This window comes from Saccostrea echinata, unplaced genomic scaffold (genome assembly GCF_033153115.1).
Source record: "Saccostrea echinata isolate AGI-Se365-2 ecotype Australia unplaced genomic scaffold, CSIRO_AGI_Sech_v1 ptg000023l, whole genome shotgun sequence".
Classification (NCBI taxonomy): domain Eukaryota; kingdom Metazoa; phylum Mollusca; class Bivalvia; order Ostreida; family Ostreidae; genus Saccostrea; species Saccostrea echinata.
The window spans coordinates 12579953-12602388 of NW_026889772.1; the positions used below are offsets into that span (position 1 = coordinate 12579953).

At 32.7% G+C, this 22436-nt stretch overlaps 1 protein-coding gene and 1 long non-coding RNA gene across 2 annotated transcripts; both read right to left on the reverse strand.

Annotated features, from left to right (window-relative positions):
* Window positions 1-1600: 1600 nt before the first annotated feature.
* LOC133191298 (uncharacterized) lies at window positions 1601-7807 on the reverse strand. The gene is made up of 10 exons (XM_061327050.1): window positions 7799-7807; window positions 5646-5714; window positions 5335-5397; window positions 4189-4266; window positions 3778-3846; window positions 3420-3657; window positions 2991-3062; window positions 2633-2704; window positions 1984-2040; window positions 1601-1638 (listed from the first exon to the last, which is right to left on the reverse strand). The coding sequence occupies exons 1-10, from the start codon at window positions 7805-7807 to the stop codon at window positions 1601-1603; spliced, it is 765 nt and encodes a 254-aa protein (XP_061183034.1).
* A 2825-nt stretch (window positions 7808-10632) lies between these two features.
* LOC133191544 (uncharacterized) lies at window positions 10633-13060 on the reverse strand. The gene is made up of 3 exons (XR_009721725.1): window positions 12987-13060; window positions 11104-11157; window positions 10633-10662 (listed from the first exon to the last, which is right to left on the reverse strand). It is a non-coding gene; the product is annotated as an uncharacterized LOC133191544 (long non-coding RNA).
* Window positions 13061-22436: the final 9376 nt, after the last annotated feature.

A 22436-nucleotide genomic window follows, 5' to 3' on the forward strand; every position in this document is an offset into this window, starting at 1 on the left:
TGCATTGACAAAAGTATAAGAAAAGATTCATTGAGGTGATAAACTTAATAAAATTTTCGGTTCATAACTGTTGAAAAAACCTTAACATTCGAACTGAGATAATATTTACTGATAAGAAAGCAATGAATATGTTTTTGTTGTTGTTGTTGTCTATTTTATCCATTTTATTGAGAAAATATTGAGAAAAATATAATTTAATATTCTCAAACATATATGAAAATATCTACATGTATAATATTTATAGCTGATTAGTATCCATTACAATTTCAGTCATTCGTTATTTTACAAATACATGAAAATCTTTGATTATTTGTAAGGAACATGATGTTCATTTATTATGGTAGTAGTTATTTTTATACGAAATAGTAATGCAATGACGAAATATCAATGCTGACAATGACAATGAAAGCACAAAAGATAATTACTAAGAATAAAAACACCACTCACATTCAACCGGAGGTATACCCTTTCAAAACTTATGTCCATCTATATTACCTTCCGGTTATATGTTGTATAGGGTGACTGATCTTTCCTGCAGCGAGTTCTCGATCATAATGAAATTTAAGTGTTCAATTCCTTCTATGTTACCAATTAGACAATTCATTTCGTTTTTATATATTCTACAAGTAATAAAAGAGAAAGATGGTTGAACTTTTTTAATGTATTGCTTTGAATACAATAAAATCTTTTTTTTTATTCGTTCATTTTTATTATGGATAGTAGCTTATTTCGTTTCAGAAATTTTTCATACGTAGAATATGCCCCTACCTTGTCATTGGTCATACTCAAACTTATTTTGTTAAGAAGCATTTTGTTTCTACACAAAAGTACACCTAGCAAAAATGGGGCAACTGCAGTTACATAGATATACTGTATGGAATATGGAGATAACGAACTGTAAACAAACTCAGAAGCCCACGAAACAATACAAATCGGGAGCAGAGCAAACACAGACCTCTTAAAACATCAGAGGTGGGATCAGGTACCTTGGCTCGAGGAGTAATCATCCCCTGTCGACCGGTCACACCCGTCGTGTGCTCATTGTCATGATTGAGCAAACGGGAAAATCCATAAATTCAGTAATGCCCTAACAATTAATATGAAAAACGTCAGTCAGCATTCCACTTAATTGCAATTGCATCGACCATAGAACTTGAGAAATGATGACTTTAAACGAGACTGTTGATACCCTTGTTTTCATTAACTTGTTTGTCAATAGCTTGTCTCGTTTCAGAAATTGTTCGTTCGTGGAGCACGCTCTTGCGTATCAAATCAACTGGAAGATATAAACCCCATATGCAGGTGATAAGGGTATATTGCTACATAAGTACGGGAAGTTGACGATAGAGGTATATATGAGAGGAGTAAATGAGGGGGGGGGGGTTCTTTTGAACGACAAGCCGATATTTATTTTAGCGATGTGATACTTTGTCGAAAAGCCTGCAAAAGGTCTTTCAAAGGGATTGATTTATATCAAAAATTTGACACTTGGTTATGTGCAGTCTTTGGAGACCAGATCTTCTGAAATCTATTGAAATTCCGATGGACACTAATTGAGCTTCTTGATTATCTGAATTATTGTACGTAACCCATTACTTAACTACAGGTCACTACATTGCCCTAAACATATATGAAAGACTACAAAAAAAGTTAAATACAATTATAGTGTTTTAACCAATCCAGTGATCTTTGCAGTCGAAGGAGTGGAATGAATATTATACCGATAGTTATAAAATGCAAGTCATTGTCGCATAGTTACATTATTACTCAAATAGTTCAAAAATTAGTTTTTTGTGATTACTGATGAAGTGAATAGGGTGTTATTATTTCCTTCTCCATGTAAGGTATACAACGGATCACAGGTGTTTGAACTGTAGAGGCAGCATTTTTTAAAATCATCCCACAGGAGTGTCTTGTTTTTATAAGATTCGGGACAGATCATATTTACCAAATCACCGTTTGTGCATTTTATAAACCCCTCACATGTGTAACATGACTGGTAATCTCCATTGCGTTCATTACGGCAATCAGTTTTACATCCTGTCAAATAGATATTAGAATGTAAAAATCAATCATCAGTCCTTTTTATTCAATATAATTGTTTATATCTATTTTCATCATTGCATATTTTAATTGGCGAACAATCTGATGTACATGTAGTGTATTTTCCTCTTTTAGCAACCTTTATATTTCTTCTGTTAATTTCAGGCTCTTCCAATGAGTAGATGTATGAATGAATGTGACAGTATTAGAAAAAATCTATTGTGTTTGCAATCATTTATATGTGTATATACGATGGAAAATGTAAATTAAAAAAATCATTACTCCCAATCTTAATTGTTTAATTGCATTCTCACGTATTGAATTTAGAAATTTTTAAGTACAGAGGAAAATAAAAATGGAGAGATGTGTGTATTAGATCAATGAAACTTTCTGAAATATATATATTAAAGTATTTGGGGCTTTTCACACATTAAAAAATATTTGAACTTACTAATTGCATGAATTATTCTGTAGGAGTTTCCCTTGCTTTCCTCTTTCCACACATCAATATCTGCAAACGTTTGGCGTGGTTAGTTTTACACTTAAATAACATATGTTGAACATGATGACAAAAGAAATCTATATTTACCTGTTTTGTTTGGTAAAGTTTGTAGGAGCAAATCGATGCTCATCTTTGTCTTATTTGAAAAATCTTCCATATCTGTTTTCATTGATAGGAGAAAAACATAAAATCAATTAAATAAAATTCAAACAAGGTACATGTAGACAGTGACAAATGGTCGTAAATACTTACTTGGATTTAAACAAAATCAAGATTATTTTTGAAAACGTAAGCACCCAGATGTATAGATAACTTTCTTATGATTTGGTTTGAACATATTTAATTGAATTTACAATTTACAAAGGTAATTGAGCAAGAATTCCAAAATTAAGTACCATCTTCTTTTACTTGGTAATCATTGCAATTGTTTTACACTGTTATTTACCTTTCTTATTTGGAAAACTTTCAAAGTGGTTTTGATTGGTAATTTTTGTGTCGTTGGCAAATCTTTGAACCTCTAATTTAATATGTTAAAAAAATCGTCAAAAGTTAATTCAGTATCAAATTTATATGATTTTTATAATTTTTTTTAATCATAGTCATACATTCTTCGTATAAATTAATATCATATTTGTCTATATAAATATGCAAAAACACTATGGAAAAAGGGCGCTTATATTTTAAAGATACCAGGAATACAATTTTAAAAAAGTTATTTCACAGTTGCATATTTTTGCCGGCTTTTTGTAACGAAAAATCTTGCCTCTGTAATTGTGATTCATTCCTAAGATTCATTCCTCTGTTTAATATAACATTTCAGTTATATGCTTTAACTTCATCCCTACATCTATATTATGCATGTATTTTATCTTACTAGTTTGTAATCCATCTATACGTGCCATCACTCTCTCGTTGCTAACGTTGAAGAGAGCTTGCGGTAGGAAGTTTCCGCTACTTAATTGTTCTTCAACATCAGAGGGCAGACTATTTCTTAGAGATTTTGTGCTGAAAACACTTGCAATGGCTGCTGATAAAATAGCACATACCAAGATCATACAGAATATGACCATGTACTTCTTTGCGTGTCGACCTGTCTTTTTAGGAAGTTCCATCTTTAAATGATAAAAACAAGAATATTTTTATTTCATTTTTCAAGATTATTGGAATTGTTTCTTAGAACGAAATTCCAGGTTTTTCTTTTTTTCTCATTAAAATATGTAATGACAGCGTACCTGGTATTGTATTATTGGAACAGTGTTTGCACTTTCTTTTCGAATTCCTTGTACATCTGTGTCCTCAGTCTACAATAATTTGTTGATCAGATGACATTATTTCAAAACTGAAGTGATGAATACGCAAAGTTAGATACTGAGTTAACGTAATATTCCCATTTATGAAACCGTGGTCACTCAGTCATTAATACATATATATTCAGAAAAATATAATTTAATGGATACATGATAGATCTACGATTTACCACTATATATGTATATGTTTCTAAAAGCTTACACTCAATTAAATATCTATATGTAGCGAAACATATTTAGAATTTAAATAATGAAGATTACGTCTTTAGAGTTTGTGTTTTAGTTTTTAAAGTTTTGTGTTATCAAATTAATTATTGATAGCAATTAAATTGTTACCCTCCGATGAGCTCCGTCGGAAAAAGAAGCTTCTGTAGCAATGCTGTTGCATCTTTCAAGTTCGATACGATGGATACACTGAAATGTGAACGAAAATAGAAAGGTGCCATTATCTTATTATTGCTCGAAGATTAAAACATGGAAGAAAAGTAAAAAGTGCAAAAATAGTATCAAAATATTATATATTGCATTACTATTCTTAGTACATGAAGTATGCAGAAGATTCCTTGATCTTATTATTTCTTTACTATATTACTATAATTTATTTAAAGTCGTGAAATACGGAGAAATAATTTTTGCTTGACTGGTTGATTTGTTGACCAGTTGTTCTTATGACTCTCTCGGGCGTCACGGAATTTTTGTACTATGATGCCATTTTGATGGATTTGTGTTAACAAAAACAAAAAAATAAACAGTGCAAAATCCCAGATATTTTCATAGGACTTTTCAGTACATTACGTTCATGACAACAAAGTGCGTTGGATATGTTTGGCTCTATTGGTCAAAGAAAATAAAGCTTATGCGAAAATAAAATGTCCATTGTCATTTTGTCTGTCTGTAGACTTTACCAAACAATACTCCTCCTATAGCATAGGCACTGTCTCATTCATAGTTCTGAATTTCTTGGTTTTCAATTTTGATGAAGGGCATTTCCACGGATATCAACAATTTCTATTTCTGTGAAATGTTTTCAACACGCTACTCCTTCAGTTATCTTAAAGTTTCAATAAAAAATTAGTACATACAAACTACCTCTAGATATTTAAAAAGTTCTGTCAGTTTAAAATTTCAATGAACAATATTGCTATAGAAATTAAAAGAGGAATTATTTTTCAAATCGCTACTCCTTCTACAATTTTAATGTGATTTCAAATAGAATTGGTACGCTGGGAGACAATGCTAAGGCTTTTAATTCTTTTCTTTTTTTTCAGATTGAATAATGTTACCATAGTAACTAAAAAGAATGGTGTTTGAAATTACTTCAACATGCTTCTCCATTTACAATATGGTTTTGACTACAATAATACCCGGTATGGGTTTAGAAAATGTAAAGCTAAAAATTATTTTAAGTTAAGGTGCAATTTATTCTCTCTAATTTTAGTACAAACCACTAGAACTACTGTCTAGCTCATTAAAGACTCATACCTGATCAATGTCCAGGTACGTATGAGAAGAAGCGTTGCTTTTAGCAGAGTCTTTCTTATAGGTCTAAAATACAAAAAAAAGATAAAAAATAGATATCCCTCATTTCATGCTACCATTCTATTCATTGTCTTTCTGTTGTTTGAACTACAAATAAAAAAAACTATGGAAGATATTTTAAATATGCATATTTTATCCTCTTGTCACAGCCATATATTATTTTGCTAATCCCTCCTATTCAAAGTTTCATATAAAAAAAGGTAGCACATATCCAAAACAAACACGGTTATGGTGTTGCTTATTATAAAACTTACCTTACAACTCGCATAGCTACTGCTGTTAGTGCTATTTGTGCTAACTCTGCGATCGTCCTCCAGGCGTTTCTACAACACGAGAGGAAATCCATCAAATTACAATATCGCTCATGAAAAAAATGTGTCGAGAAAATTATAAATAGAATGGAGGAACACATGACGCCTTCAGCATTTTCGCATTTTTTTATGTGCTTTTCTCTTAATCCATCAAATTACAATATCGCTCATGAAAAAAAATATGTCGAGTAAATTATAAATAGTATGGAGGAACACATGACGCCTTCAGCATTTTCGCACTTCTTTTGATCTGCTTTTCTCTTACTATTTATGTTAAGGGATTCAAAAAATGATACGTTTCCAAACGTCGAATATTTTGGAGGTGTGATTTAAGCAGAAAAAATTGTTCCAATTCGTATAGAAATTACTTTCTCAGAAAAAACTATATCTTATATCGGAGTGACACATTGCAACAGCTTGTTGGTAATGAAAAAAGGTAACAAACAATGATCAATCTCAAAAACTCTTAAACGATACATATCTTTGACCAGAGCATAAAACACGGTCACTGGATATTCTAAAAGTGGGATTAGGTTCCTAGGAGGAGTAAGCATTCCCTGTCGACCGGTCACAACCACCGTGAGCCGTATGTGTTGGTCAAGTGGGAGGAATATTCAATAATCAAATTTTAAAACAAAGACCTACCAATAGTTATGAAACAAGTTAGCCGAAATATGACCCAGTTACAGGTTATATTCGCTAACAATGTCATTATAAAACCATAAAATTTAGGACATGCTGACTTTAAATGAGTTTGTCGAAATCCCTGTACTTCAACTTATCTGTCAGTTGTCTGCCTCGGTTAAAAATTGATCATACTCAGAACAGTATCGAATAAGCTGGGAGACGAAAACACCGTATGTAGGTGATAGTAGAATATTACTACAAAAATAAAGCTGGAGTCATCTCGTTTGTCATACAGTTAATATATACTGGGCGACGTGTCTACCGGTATCATTTTGTTTTTCTGTGTACTCATGAATGAATAAGAACCGCACGACAAGTATCCTCGGGGACAGACTGTACACCAGCAGAGATACATGTTCGGTGGTTAAATTTAAATATTTGGAGATAACGAACAGTATTCAAGCTCAAAAGTCTATTAAAACAATACAAATCGGGGGAAGAGCAAAGACAGACCTCCAAAAAACATCAAAGGTGGGATCTGGTGCCATGAAGGAGTGAGCATCCCCAGCCAACCAGTCACACTCACCGTGTGCTCCTTGTCATGATCGGAAATAACGGGAAAATCCGTAGACAATTCAGGTGTAAATAATGGCCTAACAATTAGTATGAAAAACGTCAGCCAGCTTATGCCTTAATTAATGATAAATCGTACTTGCTGACAAGGTCATTGTATCGACCATAGAACTTACGAAATGATGATTTTAAACGAGACTATTGATAATCTTGTTTCATCAACTTATTTGTCAATAACTTACCTCGTTTTAGAAATTGCTCATATGTAGAGCATGCTCTTGCGTATCGAATCAACTGAAAGACAAACACCCCATATGCAGGTGATAAGGGTACATGGCTGCATAAGTAAGGGAAGTTGACAATTGGAAAGTTAAAGTCAACACATTTATCATAAAGCTTTGTTGCAGATTACCATTAACGTCTTTTTCTAGTAAAATATCCAAATATTAAACAGACTCTGTTCATAGTTGTTAGTTGACCCTTATCGTTTATATATCGTCCTTCCAGATATGAAGCAGATGTGGCAGACTTTGTGGTGTCTTTTATTTCGAGTTCACTGGGATATATCGAGTTGACATTTGAATGAAAATAACAATTGTCAATTGATAAAACGTCTCAGTATATCTGAAGTTTGAGTTAAAGGCCACAACAAGTGTTTCCTTCTTCTCATGTAGAAGTTTTGAATTAATTTTCTTTGGAATATAGAAATAGGTCGGCTAAAAAGGAGCACAATTAGTGCTCAATGGTAGACATATTAAAGATCTATCAAAAACCTTAAATATCCATATTTAACGCTTCGACATTTAGGTTTAACTTGCTGGACAACCACACTTTTGTGCCATGTGAAATATGTTTTAATCGGATTCATATCTGAAAGAAATTTCTAAAAATGTTACTAGCTTCATTTTTATACATTATTTTTATTTCCATGTAATGTTTGGTCTTGCAAGGTTGCCAAACTACATTTTAATTTATTTCCCGTTTTGAAATGAGATGTGTTGGTCTGAATATTTATCTTTTTCAAGATATAAAGCTAAAAAATGACCCTCTCACTTTCAAAATGACTAATTCTTTTGTGTGTGTGTGTGTGTGTGAAAAAATTCCAAAAGTTATATGGGTTACTGTTGTTCTATATACAAAACTGCAAATGGTAATATTTCCGGTAGCTAAGTACTTCGGTACCAGCTTGAAAATACGGATATACATTTAATTGTTGTCGTTTGTTTGTTTGTTTGTATGTTGTTTAACGTTCCTCTCGAGAATTTTTCACTCATATGGAGACGCCACCACTTGCCGGTGGAGAGCTGCAAATTTTGTCCTATACTCGGCACTTACAGCCATTGGGCATTGAGGGATCTTTTTCGTGCCAGCACCTACTGCGACACGGGACCTCGGTTTATACGGTCTCATCCGAAGGACCGGTCTCCACGTCCCACAGTGGGATTCGAACCCGCGACGTAAGGATCAACTCCTTACTCCGCGACTCTAGAGCAGACGCTCTAACCACTGCGCCACGCGGGCGACTAATTGTTGTCGTAAAATTAAAAAAAAATATTTCAAAGTTAAGGATTATCTCCCTCATACATAGCTCTGATCCTTTGACGTATTTGGCTCCAGTCGTTGGCACTCCCTTTTTTCAGCTCTTCAATTTTTTTTAAATTTTAATATTTCGGCAAGAGCATCACTGAAGAGAAATAATTTGTCGAAATGCGCATCTTGTGCATCAAAATTGGTACCGTATAAGATTTACATCACTCTTACAATTTTGATAAATTAAGAAATTAATGAAAAATGAATTTGTAAATGAGGTACTAGTATCATTAGAATGATGCAGTGTGTATTTCTTTGAATTTCTTACTTGGATATACGTAATACGAAAAATAGTCTTCGAGAAATGTAAAAACGTTTAACCGGGTTATTTTAATTTTATATTCATGTATTTTTACATATTACATCACATGGTCTCTTAATAAAGTTAAAAGTGTAATTGATTGTTCATTGTAAAGTTTTCTTTCTTTAAGTTAATTCACATATGGTTGCATTGGTATTCTCTTATTAAATGAAATATGAGGAGATAACGAACAGTATTCGAGCTCAAATGTCCATTAAACATTACAAAATAGGAGCAGAGCAAACACAGACCTCTAAGACATCAGAGGTGGGATCAGATGCCATGGAGGAGTAAGCATCCCCTGCCGACCGGTCATTCCCGACGTGTGCTCCTTGTCATGATCAGGAAATAACGGAAAAATCCGTAGACAATTCAGTGTGTAAATAATGGCCTAACAATTAGTGAAACAATGCAGGTGATAAGGGTATATTGCTGCATAAGTGAGGGAAGTTGACGGTTGACGATTAAGAAGTTAAAGTCATCACGTTTATCATAAAGCTTTGTTGTTAGATTACCATTAACGTCTTTTTCAAGTAAAATATCCAAATATGAAACAGATGTGTCAGACTCTCTGGTATCTTTTATCTCAAGCTCACTGGGATATATCGTGTCGACATAAGAATGGAAATAACCCTTGTTAATTGACAACACGTCGTCGATGTATCTAAATGTCGACTTGAAGGCCACAGTAGGTGTTTTCTTCTTTTCACGTAAAAGATTTTGAACAAATTCTGCTTCATATGAATACAAATATAGGACTGCTAATAATGGGGCGCAATTGGTATCCCTGGAAATTCCAATAGATTGTTGGAAGACCTGATCTCCAAAAACCACATAGATATTGTCAATCAGAAACTCGAGCATCTTTTTAATGTCAACTTCAGAGTACTTGTGTGTACAAACAGATTGTTTTTTAGCAAAGTAATTTTGCAAATGACCAATGACAAGGTAAGTAAATTAACGAGTTCAATTTTTATTGAAAAAGCAGCTGTCAATGATGTCAGAAAGTCTGGACTTTAATTTATCGTGGGGAATAGTTGTATATAAAGTTGAAAAGTCTTAAGTTTTTATGTTGTTGATTTTGGTAAAATTTTGTGATTTCAAATATTTCAAAAGTTCCTTGGAATTTTTTAGTATCCACATCTGATTTACATCACTTCTCAAATATATTGTTGCACAGTACTCTTGAAGTTTGTCCTTCACTACTGTTAATATCTTAGTGAGGAGTAAAGAAAAAGGCTTGGTAGAATATTTACTGGAACCCGCTATGTATCTTTTTTGTAAGGATTTTTATGAATGTTTCGGAATCCAATATAGATATGGTAATTCAAATTCATTTTGGTTGTTGGAAATATTAAAAATATTCAAAACTGACATATGATTTTGAAGAATTTCCTCCTTAGAAAGGGAGCTATGGGTATAAGTTGGATTACCACTTGTAGAATTAAATCCTTGTTCCTCTAAAATACAATTTATACAATGAGCCTTACAAACAAAGACAATGTTGTTACCTGCTTTGTCAGCTTTGTACTGATCGTGTAAATGATAGAAAAGAAATGTGATTTAGAATTTGAATTTTGCCATTTTTTTCATCAGAAACGATCAGCAAAAGGTGTTCTCCATAACATTTCTTTGTCAGCATTTAAAAATAACGAATGTTATAGTTGCATTGTTTATAGATCGATCACTGTTCGTTATCTCCTGTTTCATAAGTACTACTTACTTTTTTGGAAGCTTTGAAAATTTTTGAATGGTACTGAAATTAAAAAAACAAAATCATTAATACATTTCCCGATTTCCCTCTACTTATCAGTTGCTTGTTCTATTTCTTTTACTTACTTTGAAAGGGATGAATCTTCGGCGTTTCTTCTGAAAAAAAGCCAATTTTCTGTTTAAAATCAAGTATTAATAACAGTTAGTCTTTCAGATGAACTGTCTTGTTTATTGGTAGTATTAATGATTATTTAATTCAAAAATGAAATTAAGTACGAAAACAAAATACAATGTTTCTATTGCTGCCCTAGAATAGATATTTTAAGAAATTGGTGATTTAAAAATTGATAAAATTTAAAATCAAGATGTTTTTAAACTGATTTAGACTAAATATTAGTCTCACCACTCTAAGACGTAGACTTGAAAAGCAAAATTTACATCGCAAAAAATATATTTAAAAAGTTTGTAACAATTTTTAACCATTCGATTTTTCTTTTGGTTCATTGCAGTTTATATATTATTTTTAAAACTATTAGTATCGTATCTAATTTAGGTTGAATTTTTTTCTTTTTTAAAAAGTGCTTTAAAAACTGTCACCTGACTCTGGGTAGGTCCTACATTGTATCCTGTATGTTGTGAGATAACAGCGCCCTAGAATTAAAAGAGAAATTGCCGTATTGAACATTGAAAATATTTATGTATGTATTCATGTGAGAATATGTTGAAATGTGTGAATCTTTTAACTTTGTTGGAAACAATATTATTTCTTCTTTGATTCGTACTTTTACCTGTGTGCCAAAATGATGAAAATTCAGGCTAAAACAGTTATAAATCGTCTATAACAAAATTGCATTAACAATAGGATATGTTTTCTCTTCGTTTCAAATAATTAGTTTTCAACAAAATGCGAGTAGCATATGAATAAAAAAGATGCTTGATGGTGTAGAGCAAAAACTTCTCCCATAGCAACAAGTCCCCGTGGATTAATTATTATATAGCAATGAATCCCCCATGGGGGAAGTTCTGCTATACAGAAAGATTCTCCGCATTGCAGTCCTTCCTACCTTTACGTTATTGGTTCTAATTTCACATATGCCATTAAATGAACAGCAATGATTTCAATTTTTTTTTCCTATTCAGTATTTTCAATACTCAATCTAACTCGCAATCATTCATAGGGAGAAAATTTGCAATATAGCATTTTCTTACATAGGGAGAAGATTTTTGCATTGGAATTAATCCGGAGGAAATTTTCCTTAAAGCAATTTTTTTAAATGCACAAATCTACATAACTTGATTAAATATATCGCTGTTCGTTAACTTCACCTTGTCATAGTAGCAGCTAGTTTAGTCAGTCTCTGCATATGTACTAATATCTTTTACAGACAGTAGATACTTAAAGATATGCTGTGGAAATGTAAAAGTTGAAAAACGTGAAGATAACGAATAATGAACGATCTTAAATTTCTTAAAATCAAAACAAATTTGTAAACGGGGCACAAAATAGTTTGTATAGGTTTTTCTTTTTTCATGGTTTTTTTTTTTTTTTTTTTTTTTTTTTTTTTTTTTTTTTTTTGTGCTAAAATACACATTGATCTTGGAGTTTTTCTATGAGACCATCCTTACACCATTTGAAAAAGTATATAAGAAAAATTACTTGAAGCATCAAATGTTTTTATTCTGTGAAAACACTGGATTTCAAATTATGTGATCAACAACAAATATTTACATTTTTTCTGTGATAAATCTTTGAAAGTTAGATGCGTTGATTTCTTGATAGAATTGTACTTGTAAATTTCGCCAAGTAAAAGGTAAGGAACCTAATATGCATGTCAATCTCGTGCGGTTGTCTTTGTGTCTGACGACAGTGGGCGGGGACTATGGAAATTAATATTAACTCATGTAATTTTTAATCTATTAGACAGCATTTTTTATATATATTAACATATTTATTTCACATAAAAATGTAAATATAAGGAATCATTGTCTTGTTTGTTGTGTATGCATAGGACATCAACGACAGATGGAAACGTGGGATAATTTATGCATATTATATATACAATGTGTATATGTAATTTATACATATTATTTATACAAATTATCCCACGTTTCCTACCGTCGTTGATGCCCTGACATACCCAACAAACTAGACAGTAATTCTTTAAATATATTCAGAAATGTCCATAAAATCTCTGCCCTGACATACCCAACAAACTAGACAGTAATTCTTTAAATATATTCAGAAATGTCCATAAAATCTCTAAAGTCATGGGATTTTCAATTTTTTCCACCTATTTGCATTAAATTTCAATAAAATAGATAGTTTACAATTTTGGGGAGACTGCAAAGTAAGGGTGTCTTTGGGTAAACTGTGTGATAAATATGTGTTTTTGCAGTAATAAAGACAGTCTAAACTGTTTACAAATTTCTATAACTTTCTGAGGGTATTCATGCATGTCTTTAAAGCACGTAATACCTACCGATTCAGTAACAAGTACCGTATAATGATTTTGGCCATTTTCGTCATGGACATGTTCAACAGTATTTTCTTGTGTATCCTGAAAATACATTTCTTATATGAATGTAGTTATACCGGTGTAAAGACGAATAATGAACCCCGTAGAATAATGACCGGGGGTCATTTTTCGACGTCGAAAAATGACTCTTTTGCCTGTAGAAAAAGTGGCATCACCCTTAAAATCTGCATACCCTACGTGAAGAAAAATGACTCCCGTAGAATAGTGACCCCTGGTAGATTTTATGAGGGATATTTCTTTTTTTTTTTTTTTTTTTTTTTTTTTTTTTTTTTTTGATTGAAAAAATTAAGAATTAATAAATCAAGACGCCCATGGATCAAAATGCTCACCTGAGGTAAATTGAAGATATAGCAATGATTTGTTGTTCTCATTAAATCTTTCAAATGTCTTTTATGATGAATTGACAACTTTAATCGACATCAATGTACACTGTGTGAAAATGCTTCCATTGTGATTTGAAAAATGTATCATTGATTTCTTTTTATTTTTGTTTATACTATCCACACACACACATACACACACACACAGAGAGAGAGAGAGAGAGAGAGAGAGAGAGAGAGAGAGTTGTTAACAATGTCTTTCTACCAGTTAATTGTGCCCGAATGCCTTTATTTTAAGCCAATGATTTAAACAGTGTACATACATCTAATTTTCGGACATGCCTTACAATTTAAATAAAAAGAATGGTACTTGATGTTTTAGAGACTTCTGAAGTCAAGCCGTTTGTTAATTGGCAATAAATATCTATAATCAGTAAAATATCGAAATGTGAAACAAATGATAAAAAGTTAAGACTAGAATGCATGGTATTGCAAGCAATAGTATAAGGGGCCGCTTTAGCATTAACCGCCCTTATAAGTGATATCACCTATTTGAATAGGTGATCACTTATTCAATTGGTGATATCACCTATAAAGCTTTGGATTCGGTGACATCCCCTATTTAAATAGGTGATATCGATCATCTTTTCAAATTAAACATGAAAAAACAATTGCTTCCAAGACTCTAGTGAATACATTTACTCTATACATGAAGTAAAAAGTTCAGTCTCTTTTCACATATATATGTAATTTTAACAGAGAGAGAGAGAGTTCAATAAATATAGCAAAACTGACTGCAAGTGAAATTTATATAAAACTTCACAGGGATTGAAAACAAATGATGTTTTAAATGTCTTGGACTATAACACAGGGGAAAAGGGCAGCCAAAATTTGCTAAGGGTCAATAGAAATCTAGTTGTTCATATGCAAACCAGGTATTTTACCGTCTTTTTGTGTATATATACACTGTAACTTACAAACTGTGCACTTCTCCTCTTCTTGGGCCAAAACAATGATCTTACAGCAAATTTACAGTTTATTTGATCAATGCAATGCCGAAATAGTAGAGGCTATGGCTCAAATTAAGTACAAAAAGTCCATAGAAACTTTATTATAGTTTTTTCAAGAATAATGAAATCAATTTCATCAATTTTGAATCAATGCAAAGGAAATATATGAAATTGCTCTTTGAAAACCTTTTGAAATTTCATCCTTTACTTTGCATTGAAGTCATCATAGATTGTCTTGAGGAAGAGAGCATTCATCGTTTAATGTTGTAAGAAATGCAAATTGTTTAAATCACCAATTCAAACTGGTGATATCACCAATCCAAAACAGAAAGGTAATATCACCAATTTGAATAGGTGATATCACTAAATGGCAATAAATACCAATACTGTGCCTCATACAATAGACATAAACAATGATCTATACGTAATGAACATATATTTACATCCACTGAATATTATTTCCTTTATTTCTTAAGAAAACCATTGCCGTTTATCAGTCAGTAAATACCGCCAGGCATATCACCTCTACAGATTCCTTGAGCAGTGGCTCTTCCATCAATGAAACTTACAATGACGTTCATATCCATAATACAATATTTAATCTTCTTAATTCTACTTTAAATGATTATTTGTACAGATATAAATATAAATAATAAAATGTATTTCTTTGGTTGTTTGTACGGGAATATGTTGCTTACGCTGGTTATGTATTTTATCTGCAACAGCTGCAACATTAATTCCCGAACTAAAAACCAAAGAAAGCACGTTAGTTCACTCATTCGTGGTGAGAAAAAGTTTGTCCAATCGTTTCACAAGCAATGGAAACAGTTTTAAAAATCTTAAATGTAGATGCATTTGTGAAGTTTCACAAAGATTTTAGAAGCCAACCATACATGACATGACAATTTTGAAAATCAAAATATTTAATGAACATCTAGAGTTGCTAATTGTCTTTTCTGAAACGTTTCATTAAATTTATCCAAGTCATGTCCGAGAAAATGTTGGGACAAAATGATAGGCCTAGAGATAACAATATATCATCCTGACTTACGTTCTGGACGACATAATAACAGCTTTTAAATTAAACAATAACCACTTTTAGGTATCTATTGTGCAATTTTAATTTTGAGATGAGAACACAATAGGTCTAATAAAATGGTACACATGTAACGTTGTTAAACAAATTTCAATTGAGTGTTCGTATAGTGTTTATCAGAAAAACGCAAGAGAATTGCCCGTTGAGACCCAAACCTTGGCATCAATCATCTCTTTTGAACTTTGTTTCAATCTGTTGGGATGGGGGTCATTTTTCAACGGGATCAATTTTTTATAGGTTGCACATGTAAAAAACTGACCCCTAGGGTTCTTTTTCTACAAAAAATTACATTTTTCTACGGCTAGGGGGTCATATGTCGATGACCCCCGGTCATTTTTCTACGGGGGTCATTATTCGTCTTTACACCTACTTCCATTTTTCGTACTATTCAGATATTTTCTTTCAATCTAGGTATATGTCTCTATTGCACAATAAATATAAAAATACAGTCTCTTTTTGTGTCAAAAAAAGGAATATAACTGTAATATCGTGTTTATAAATATGTTAAATATGTTTATGTGTCGACTGTATGCTGAAATTTAAAAAAAATTTAAACTTCATAATATTGTAATGAATGCATTTCTATGTACAGACAGCACTATACCCTTAAGGTATTCTAAAATGTATAACGACCATTTTTGTACCTAATAAATAAATGGTCCGATTTTTAAATCATGGTAGTATTTTGAAGGTGTTATCAAACAAAAATACAAAAATACTCCACCAAAGGAATTTACCAAATTTTAATTATTTTACAATTAAATGTACCTTGAAGTTAACATTGAAGTCTATTGGCAGCGCATGTGTTATTAAGATATTGTAAAAAGTAATTTGAATTTCATACAAATCTCTTGGTGAATATATGCATAAACTCTCTCTTTATTATAATATGAAATAAAATGAATCACTCACCATAGATGTTTTGAAATAATTAAAATTTTCTTCTTTTCATCATGGGCATATAACTCATCAAAAACTTTTAAGGTGGAAATTAACTGGTTTCTTACATGTTATCTGTCATGTGAATTTGGTTCATATCACTTTCATCGTTATCTAGCAATGCATTTTTAACTAGTTTAAGAATACTTCAAAATTGTTCAAAATACCTTCATAATACATTGAATACCTTAAATTGCCATATTTCAACGTAAATAATATGAGAAATGTAACATCAGAAGTCAGTCCTGAAAATTTCATAGAAACGTGCATTTTACTGCGGTTCATCAGAAAAAGACTTTAAAAATCTTTGAATTAAAATTAACTAAATACAAGTGGTATTTTACTTTGCAGAGATATATTTTAAATAAAATTTTTAACAAAATATCATTCTTAATAAAGCTACACTTTGCTTACCATTTTATCCCAAACACATTGAGAAAAATCAGAAGTCTTTGTATTTTACTGTCGCCTTGTGTATGTTTCCCCTGGTGTTATAAATCTTCCTTTTTTCTGACTGTTGTTATGCAATATCTTACTGTCAACGTACTTGAAAAATTGATATACTTTCTGCAAATTTTAGGTAGTGCACTTTTCTTCCGGGTAAGCATTTCAAAGTTGATAAGCAGGTCTAGATCATTTATCGATTGGTTTTCAATATATTCGTAATCTGTAGGTAAAATTGATTTTTTTTAATTTAAATCAAAGTTCTGACAAGGTGATTTAGGGTACCAGACACCCAGAGTCTTTCACATCTGTTTCATATTAGATGTTTTACTGACTATAGACGATAAGGTCCAACTAAATTGTATGACAAACGAGATGACTTCAGCTTTTTCATTTTATTTATAAAATAATATTCCGCTATCATATACATATGGTGTTTATGTCTTCAAAACTTATTTGATACTCAAATACTCAGGAGCATGATCTGAGTACGATCAACTTTTAAATCGAGGCAGACTACTGACAAATAAGTTGATGTTACGAGTATTTAAGCAACTTCGTTTAAAGTCAGCATTTCGTAAATTCTATGGTCGTTATCATGATCACATTAGCGTATATAACCTATCATTGGGTGTATTTTGGCTGACGCGTTTTATACAATTTATACAAATTTGGTTTTATACAAAATTTGTCTGCTAAAATGAAATATATGGAGATAGCGAACAGTATTCAAGCTCAAAAGTCCATTCAAACAATAATCAGGAGCAGAGCAAATACGAACCTCTAAAACATCAGAGGTTGGATCATGTGTTATGGAGGAGTGAGAATCCCCTGCCGACCAGTCACACGAACCGTGTGTTCCTTGTCATGATCCGGAAATAACGGAAAAATCTGTCGACAATTCAATTTGTAAATAATGGCCTAACAATTTGTATGAAAAATTGTATGAAAAAAGTCAGTCAGCATTTGACTTAATGATAGATTGTATTTGCTGGCAAGGTCATTGTATCGACCATAAAACTTACGTAATGATGACTTTAAACGAGACTGTTGATATTCTTGTTTCATCAACGTGTTTGTCAATAACTTACTTCGTTTTAGAAATTGTCCCTATATGCAGGTGATGAGGGTATAATGCTGCATAAATAAGGGAAGTTGACGATAGAAAAGTTAGTCATCACGTTTATCATAAAACTTTGTTGTTTGATTACCATCTTTTTCTAGTTAAATATCCAAATAAGAAACAGATGTGTCAGACTCTGGTATATTTAATTTCGAATTCAAGCTCATTGGGATATATCGTGTCGACATATGAACGGAAAGAACTATTGTTCATTGACAATACGTCTTCTATATGTCGAGTTGAAGGCCAAAGCGAGAGTTTTCTTTTTCTCATGCATAAGATTTTGAATAAATTCTGCTTCATATGAATACAAAATTAGGTCTGCTAATAATGGGGGGGGGGGGGGCAATTGGTACCCATGGGAATTCCAACAGATTGTTGGAAGATTTGATGTTATTCCAAAAGTTCCTTGAAATTTTTAAGTATCCACATCTGATTTACACCACTTCTCGAATATATTGTTGCACAGTACTCCTGAAGTTTCTGCATCACTGCTGTTAATATTTTAGTGAGGAGTAAAGAGGCTTGGTAGCACATTTACTGGAACCCGCTATGTATCTTTGTTTATATGGATTTTTAAGAAATTTCAGAATCCAATATAAATATGATAATTCAAATTCATTTTGTTTGTTGGGAATATGAAAAATATTCAAAACTGACGTATGGTTTTGAAGAATATCCTCCTTGAGAAGGGAGCTATGGGTGTAAGTTGGATTACCACTTGCAGAATTAATCAGTTCCTCTAAAATATAATTTAAATAATGAGCCTTACAAACAAAGACAATGTTGTTACCTGCTATGTCAGCTGGGACCAGTATATATACTGATCGTGTAGTCTAATATGCTCAAGACGGGGGTGACATGTCAACGGGATGCTTACTCCGCCTGGAATTTCCAGTGGTCCGTGTTTTATGCCCTATTCACACATTTGTATTGTTTTTCGATTTTTATGATCACTGTTCGTTATCTTGACTTTATCATTTATCACTTTATCATTTGTACTTGTTGCTTGCTTCGTGCTGTAGAACATGTCAGAATTTCAAGAGCTTTGTAATTTAAGGTGTAAGTAAGGGGTTACAATACTGGGTGTTGAGAAGAAAGGGTATATCAGGTAAGAAAGGCTCGAGAGAAAGGGAATAGACATTTTTTTTAAATCTATCTATCAAAGGATTCGTTGGAAGGGGTGCATAGGTACTTTCCTTCCTCATTTCCTCTCCCTTATCATGCCCCTCTGTTCCAAAAGACGAGGCTTGTAACAATATCATCTTTGTTTTTAAGACTTATTATTATAACTGTAATAAAGGAGAACTTGGCTTCACTTATATACTAAAAAAGACGTTAATGGTAATCTAACAACTGAGCTTTATGATAAACGTGATGACTTCCCTTACCTAGGCAGCAATATACCATTATCACCTGCATATGGGGTGTATATCTCTCAGTTAATTCGATACGCAAGAGCATGTTCTACTTATGAACACTTTCTAAAACGAGGTAAATTATTGACAAACAAGTTGATGAAACAAGAATATCAACAGTCTCGTTTAAAGTCATCATTTCGTAAGTTCTATGGTCGATACAATGACCTTGTCGGCAATCAAATCTATCATTAAGTCATGCTGACTGTCGCTTTTCATACAAATTGTTAGGCCATTATTTACAAATTGAATTGTCGACGGATTTTTCAGTTATTTCTCGATCATGACAAGGGGCACACGGTTCGTGTGACCGGTCGGCAGGGGATGCTCACTCCTCAATGGCACCTGATCCCACCTCTGATGTTTTTGGAGGTCCGTATATGCTCTGCTCCCGATTAGTATTGTTTGAATGGACTTTGAGCTTGAATACTGTTCGTTATCTCCACATTTCATTATGTCTGGGAAACTATCTTCTACTCATAGGTTACTTTCTAAGGATGAAATTTCACATTTCAATGTTTAATACGTTCAACATTCTATTCAACCAAAGTAAAAAAGTTTCCGACATCAACGACAGACAACGGACAAATTTTGATTATAAGGGCTTACTTGAGCCTGCGGTTCAGGTGAGCAAAAAATACAAACAATGTAAATCATATACGGTACCAATTTTGATGCACCAGATGCGCATTTCGACATCATGTCTCTTCAGTGATGCTCATGACGAAACGTTAGAAATCCGAAATATTCAAATTAAAAAAAATCTTTGAAGAGCTAAATAAAGGGGTGCCAAAGACTGAAGACAAATACGTCGAAAGATAAAAGCTATGCATGAGGGAGATAATATACATCTGTGAACAGGGCATAAAACACGGACCCTCACAAATTTCAGAGGAGGGATCAGGTGCCTAGGAGGAGTAAACACCTGTCGACCAGTATCATCAGTTGTGAGCCCCATATATATTGATCAGATAGATGGAATATTCTATGGTCGTTATATTGACCTTGTGAACAAATATATGGGACGTATTTTTAGCTGGCGTGTTTCATATCAATCGTTGGGCCTTTGTTTTCACACTAAATTTTACTACGGAATAATCAATACCTAAGGCTCACAACAGTTGTGACCGGTCAACAGGGAATGCTTACTGATCCTAAGGATCTGATCCCACCTCTGGAATTTCCGGGGGTCCGTTTTTAATGCACTTTTCATAAATTTGTATTCTTCGTAGATTCTTTTTAGATCGATCACTGTTCAGCATCTTCACCTTTCTCAAATTTAGTATAAAAAAAAGTTACGAAATATGTCACTCAAAGCGATCTAATTTTATGTTATATTTGCTAACAATGTCAATATATGACCATAGCATTTACCAAATGCTGACTATAAACGAGCTTGTTGAAATCCCTGTAACATAATTTTTTTGTCATTATCCTGCCTCAGTTTAAACTTGATTGTACTAAGATCATGCTTTTCAGTATGGAATAGTTCGAAGACATTAACACCATATACAGGTTATATTGGAATATGGCGTCTTTTATTTTGAGTTCAAGGCAAATACTATAACCTTGCAAATATCTTTTGATTGGTTGGAGCTATAGCTTTCATATTTCAGTTGTATTCCTTGTGACAAGACCTTTCTTTGGGTACCAGCTTATTTGACCTTGACCTTTGAGTTTTACCCAGCTCTTTTTTTTAATTTTACCAAACTTTTACATTGGCCATAACTTTTGAACGATGGGCACTAGGGCATGCATACTTCACATGTGTATTCCTGTGAGAAGACCTTTTCTTAGGTAAAATATTTTTAACCTTTTCACCTTGACCTTGGAGTTTGACACACTTTCAAAAAACTTTACCCTTTGTCATAACTTAAAATGGTTAGTGCTAGGGTTTTCATATTTCACATGTATATTTCCTGTGAACTTTGGTCATAACCTAGGGTATATTGCTACATAAGTAAGAGAAGTTGACGATAGAAAAGTTGAAGTCAGTTTATCATAAAGTTTGGTTGTTAGGTTACCATTAACGTCCTTTTTCTAGTAAGGGCCGGTACACACGGTAAGGCTTGCCTTACAAGTCTAAAACCTTACGTTTTGCAGGACATACGGCTCTGGCGTCCACACGCTAAGGCAAGACTTATATGATTATAAACAACATTTCCATAAATCCCATGGTTTTTTTTTTTTTTGAGCCGTAAACAGTGCATATCATTAAAATAGAAGTATAGATTACTAGCTAGGACTTTGAAATAATTTTACAGACCAGTGCATTCACACTTCTGAAAAAAAGAGGAGGTTGAACAAAAGCATTTGCGGATATTTTCATTATCTTATTCGAATATACTTCCCTTCAATCTACCCACGTGTTTGATCAAAATAGATTGAAATTTGGGTGAGTGGATTTCATTGGTTGAGAGGAACATGTCAGCTAAGTCTTGTATTAAGAAATAGAGCAGTGCTCTATTCGTAAGTCAGACTTGCAAGGCTTGAAAAAACGTGTATTAAGGGTGTACACACGGTAAGGCTAGAACTTAAGTTCCGTGACTTATAAGGCAAGCCTTGTCGTGTGTACCGGCCCTAAAATATCCAGATATGAAACAGGTGTGTCAGACTCTGTGGTATATTTTATTTCAGGTTCATTGGGATATACATGTATCGTGTCCACATATGAATGGAAGTAACTATTGTTAATTGATAATACGTCAATATATGGAAATGTTGAGTTGAAGGCCACAGCAAGTGTTTTCTTCTTCTCATTTAGAAGTTTTTGAACAAATTTTGCTTTATATAAATACAAGAATAGGTCTGTAATAATTGGGTGCAATTGGTACCCATGAGAATTCCAACAGATTGTTGGAAGACCTTATCTCCAAAAACTACATAGATATTGTCAATCAGAAACTCAAGCATCTCTTTAATATCAACTTCAGAGTATATGTGTGTACAATCAGAATGTTTTTTCAATAATTTTGCAAATGACCAGGACAAGGTATGTAAATTTACGAGTTCCATTTTTATTGACAAAGCAGCTATCAATGAT

What these genes read in the sequence shown, in the direction of transcription:
- LOC133191298 (XM_061327050.1), bottom strand. An exon ending in CCGACGGAGCTCATCGGAGG is followed by an intron (nt 3,847 to 4,188) that starts GTAACAATTTAA and finishes AAATTATTGTAG; the next exon opens with ACTGAGGACACAGATGTACA. An exon ending in AACTTTACCAAACAAAACAG is followed by an intron (nt 2,041 to 2,632) that starts GTAAATATAGAT and finishes TCTATTTGACAG; the next exon opens with GATGTAAAACTGATTGCCGT.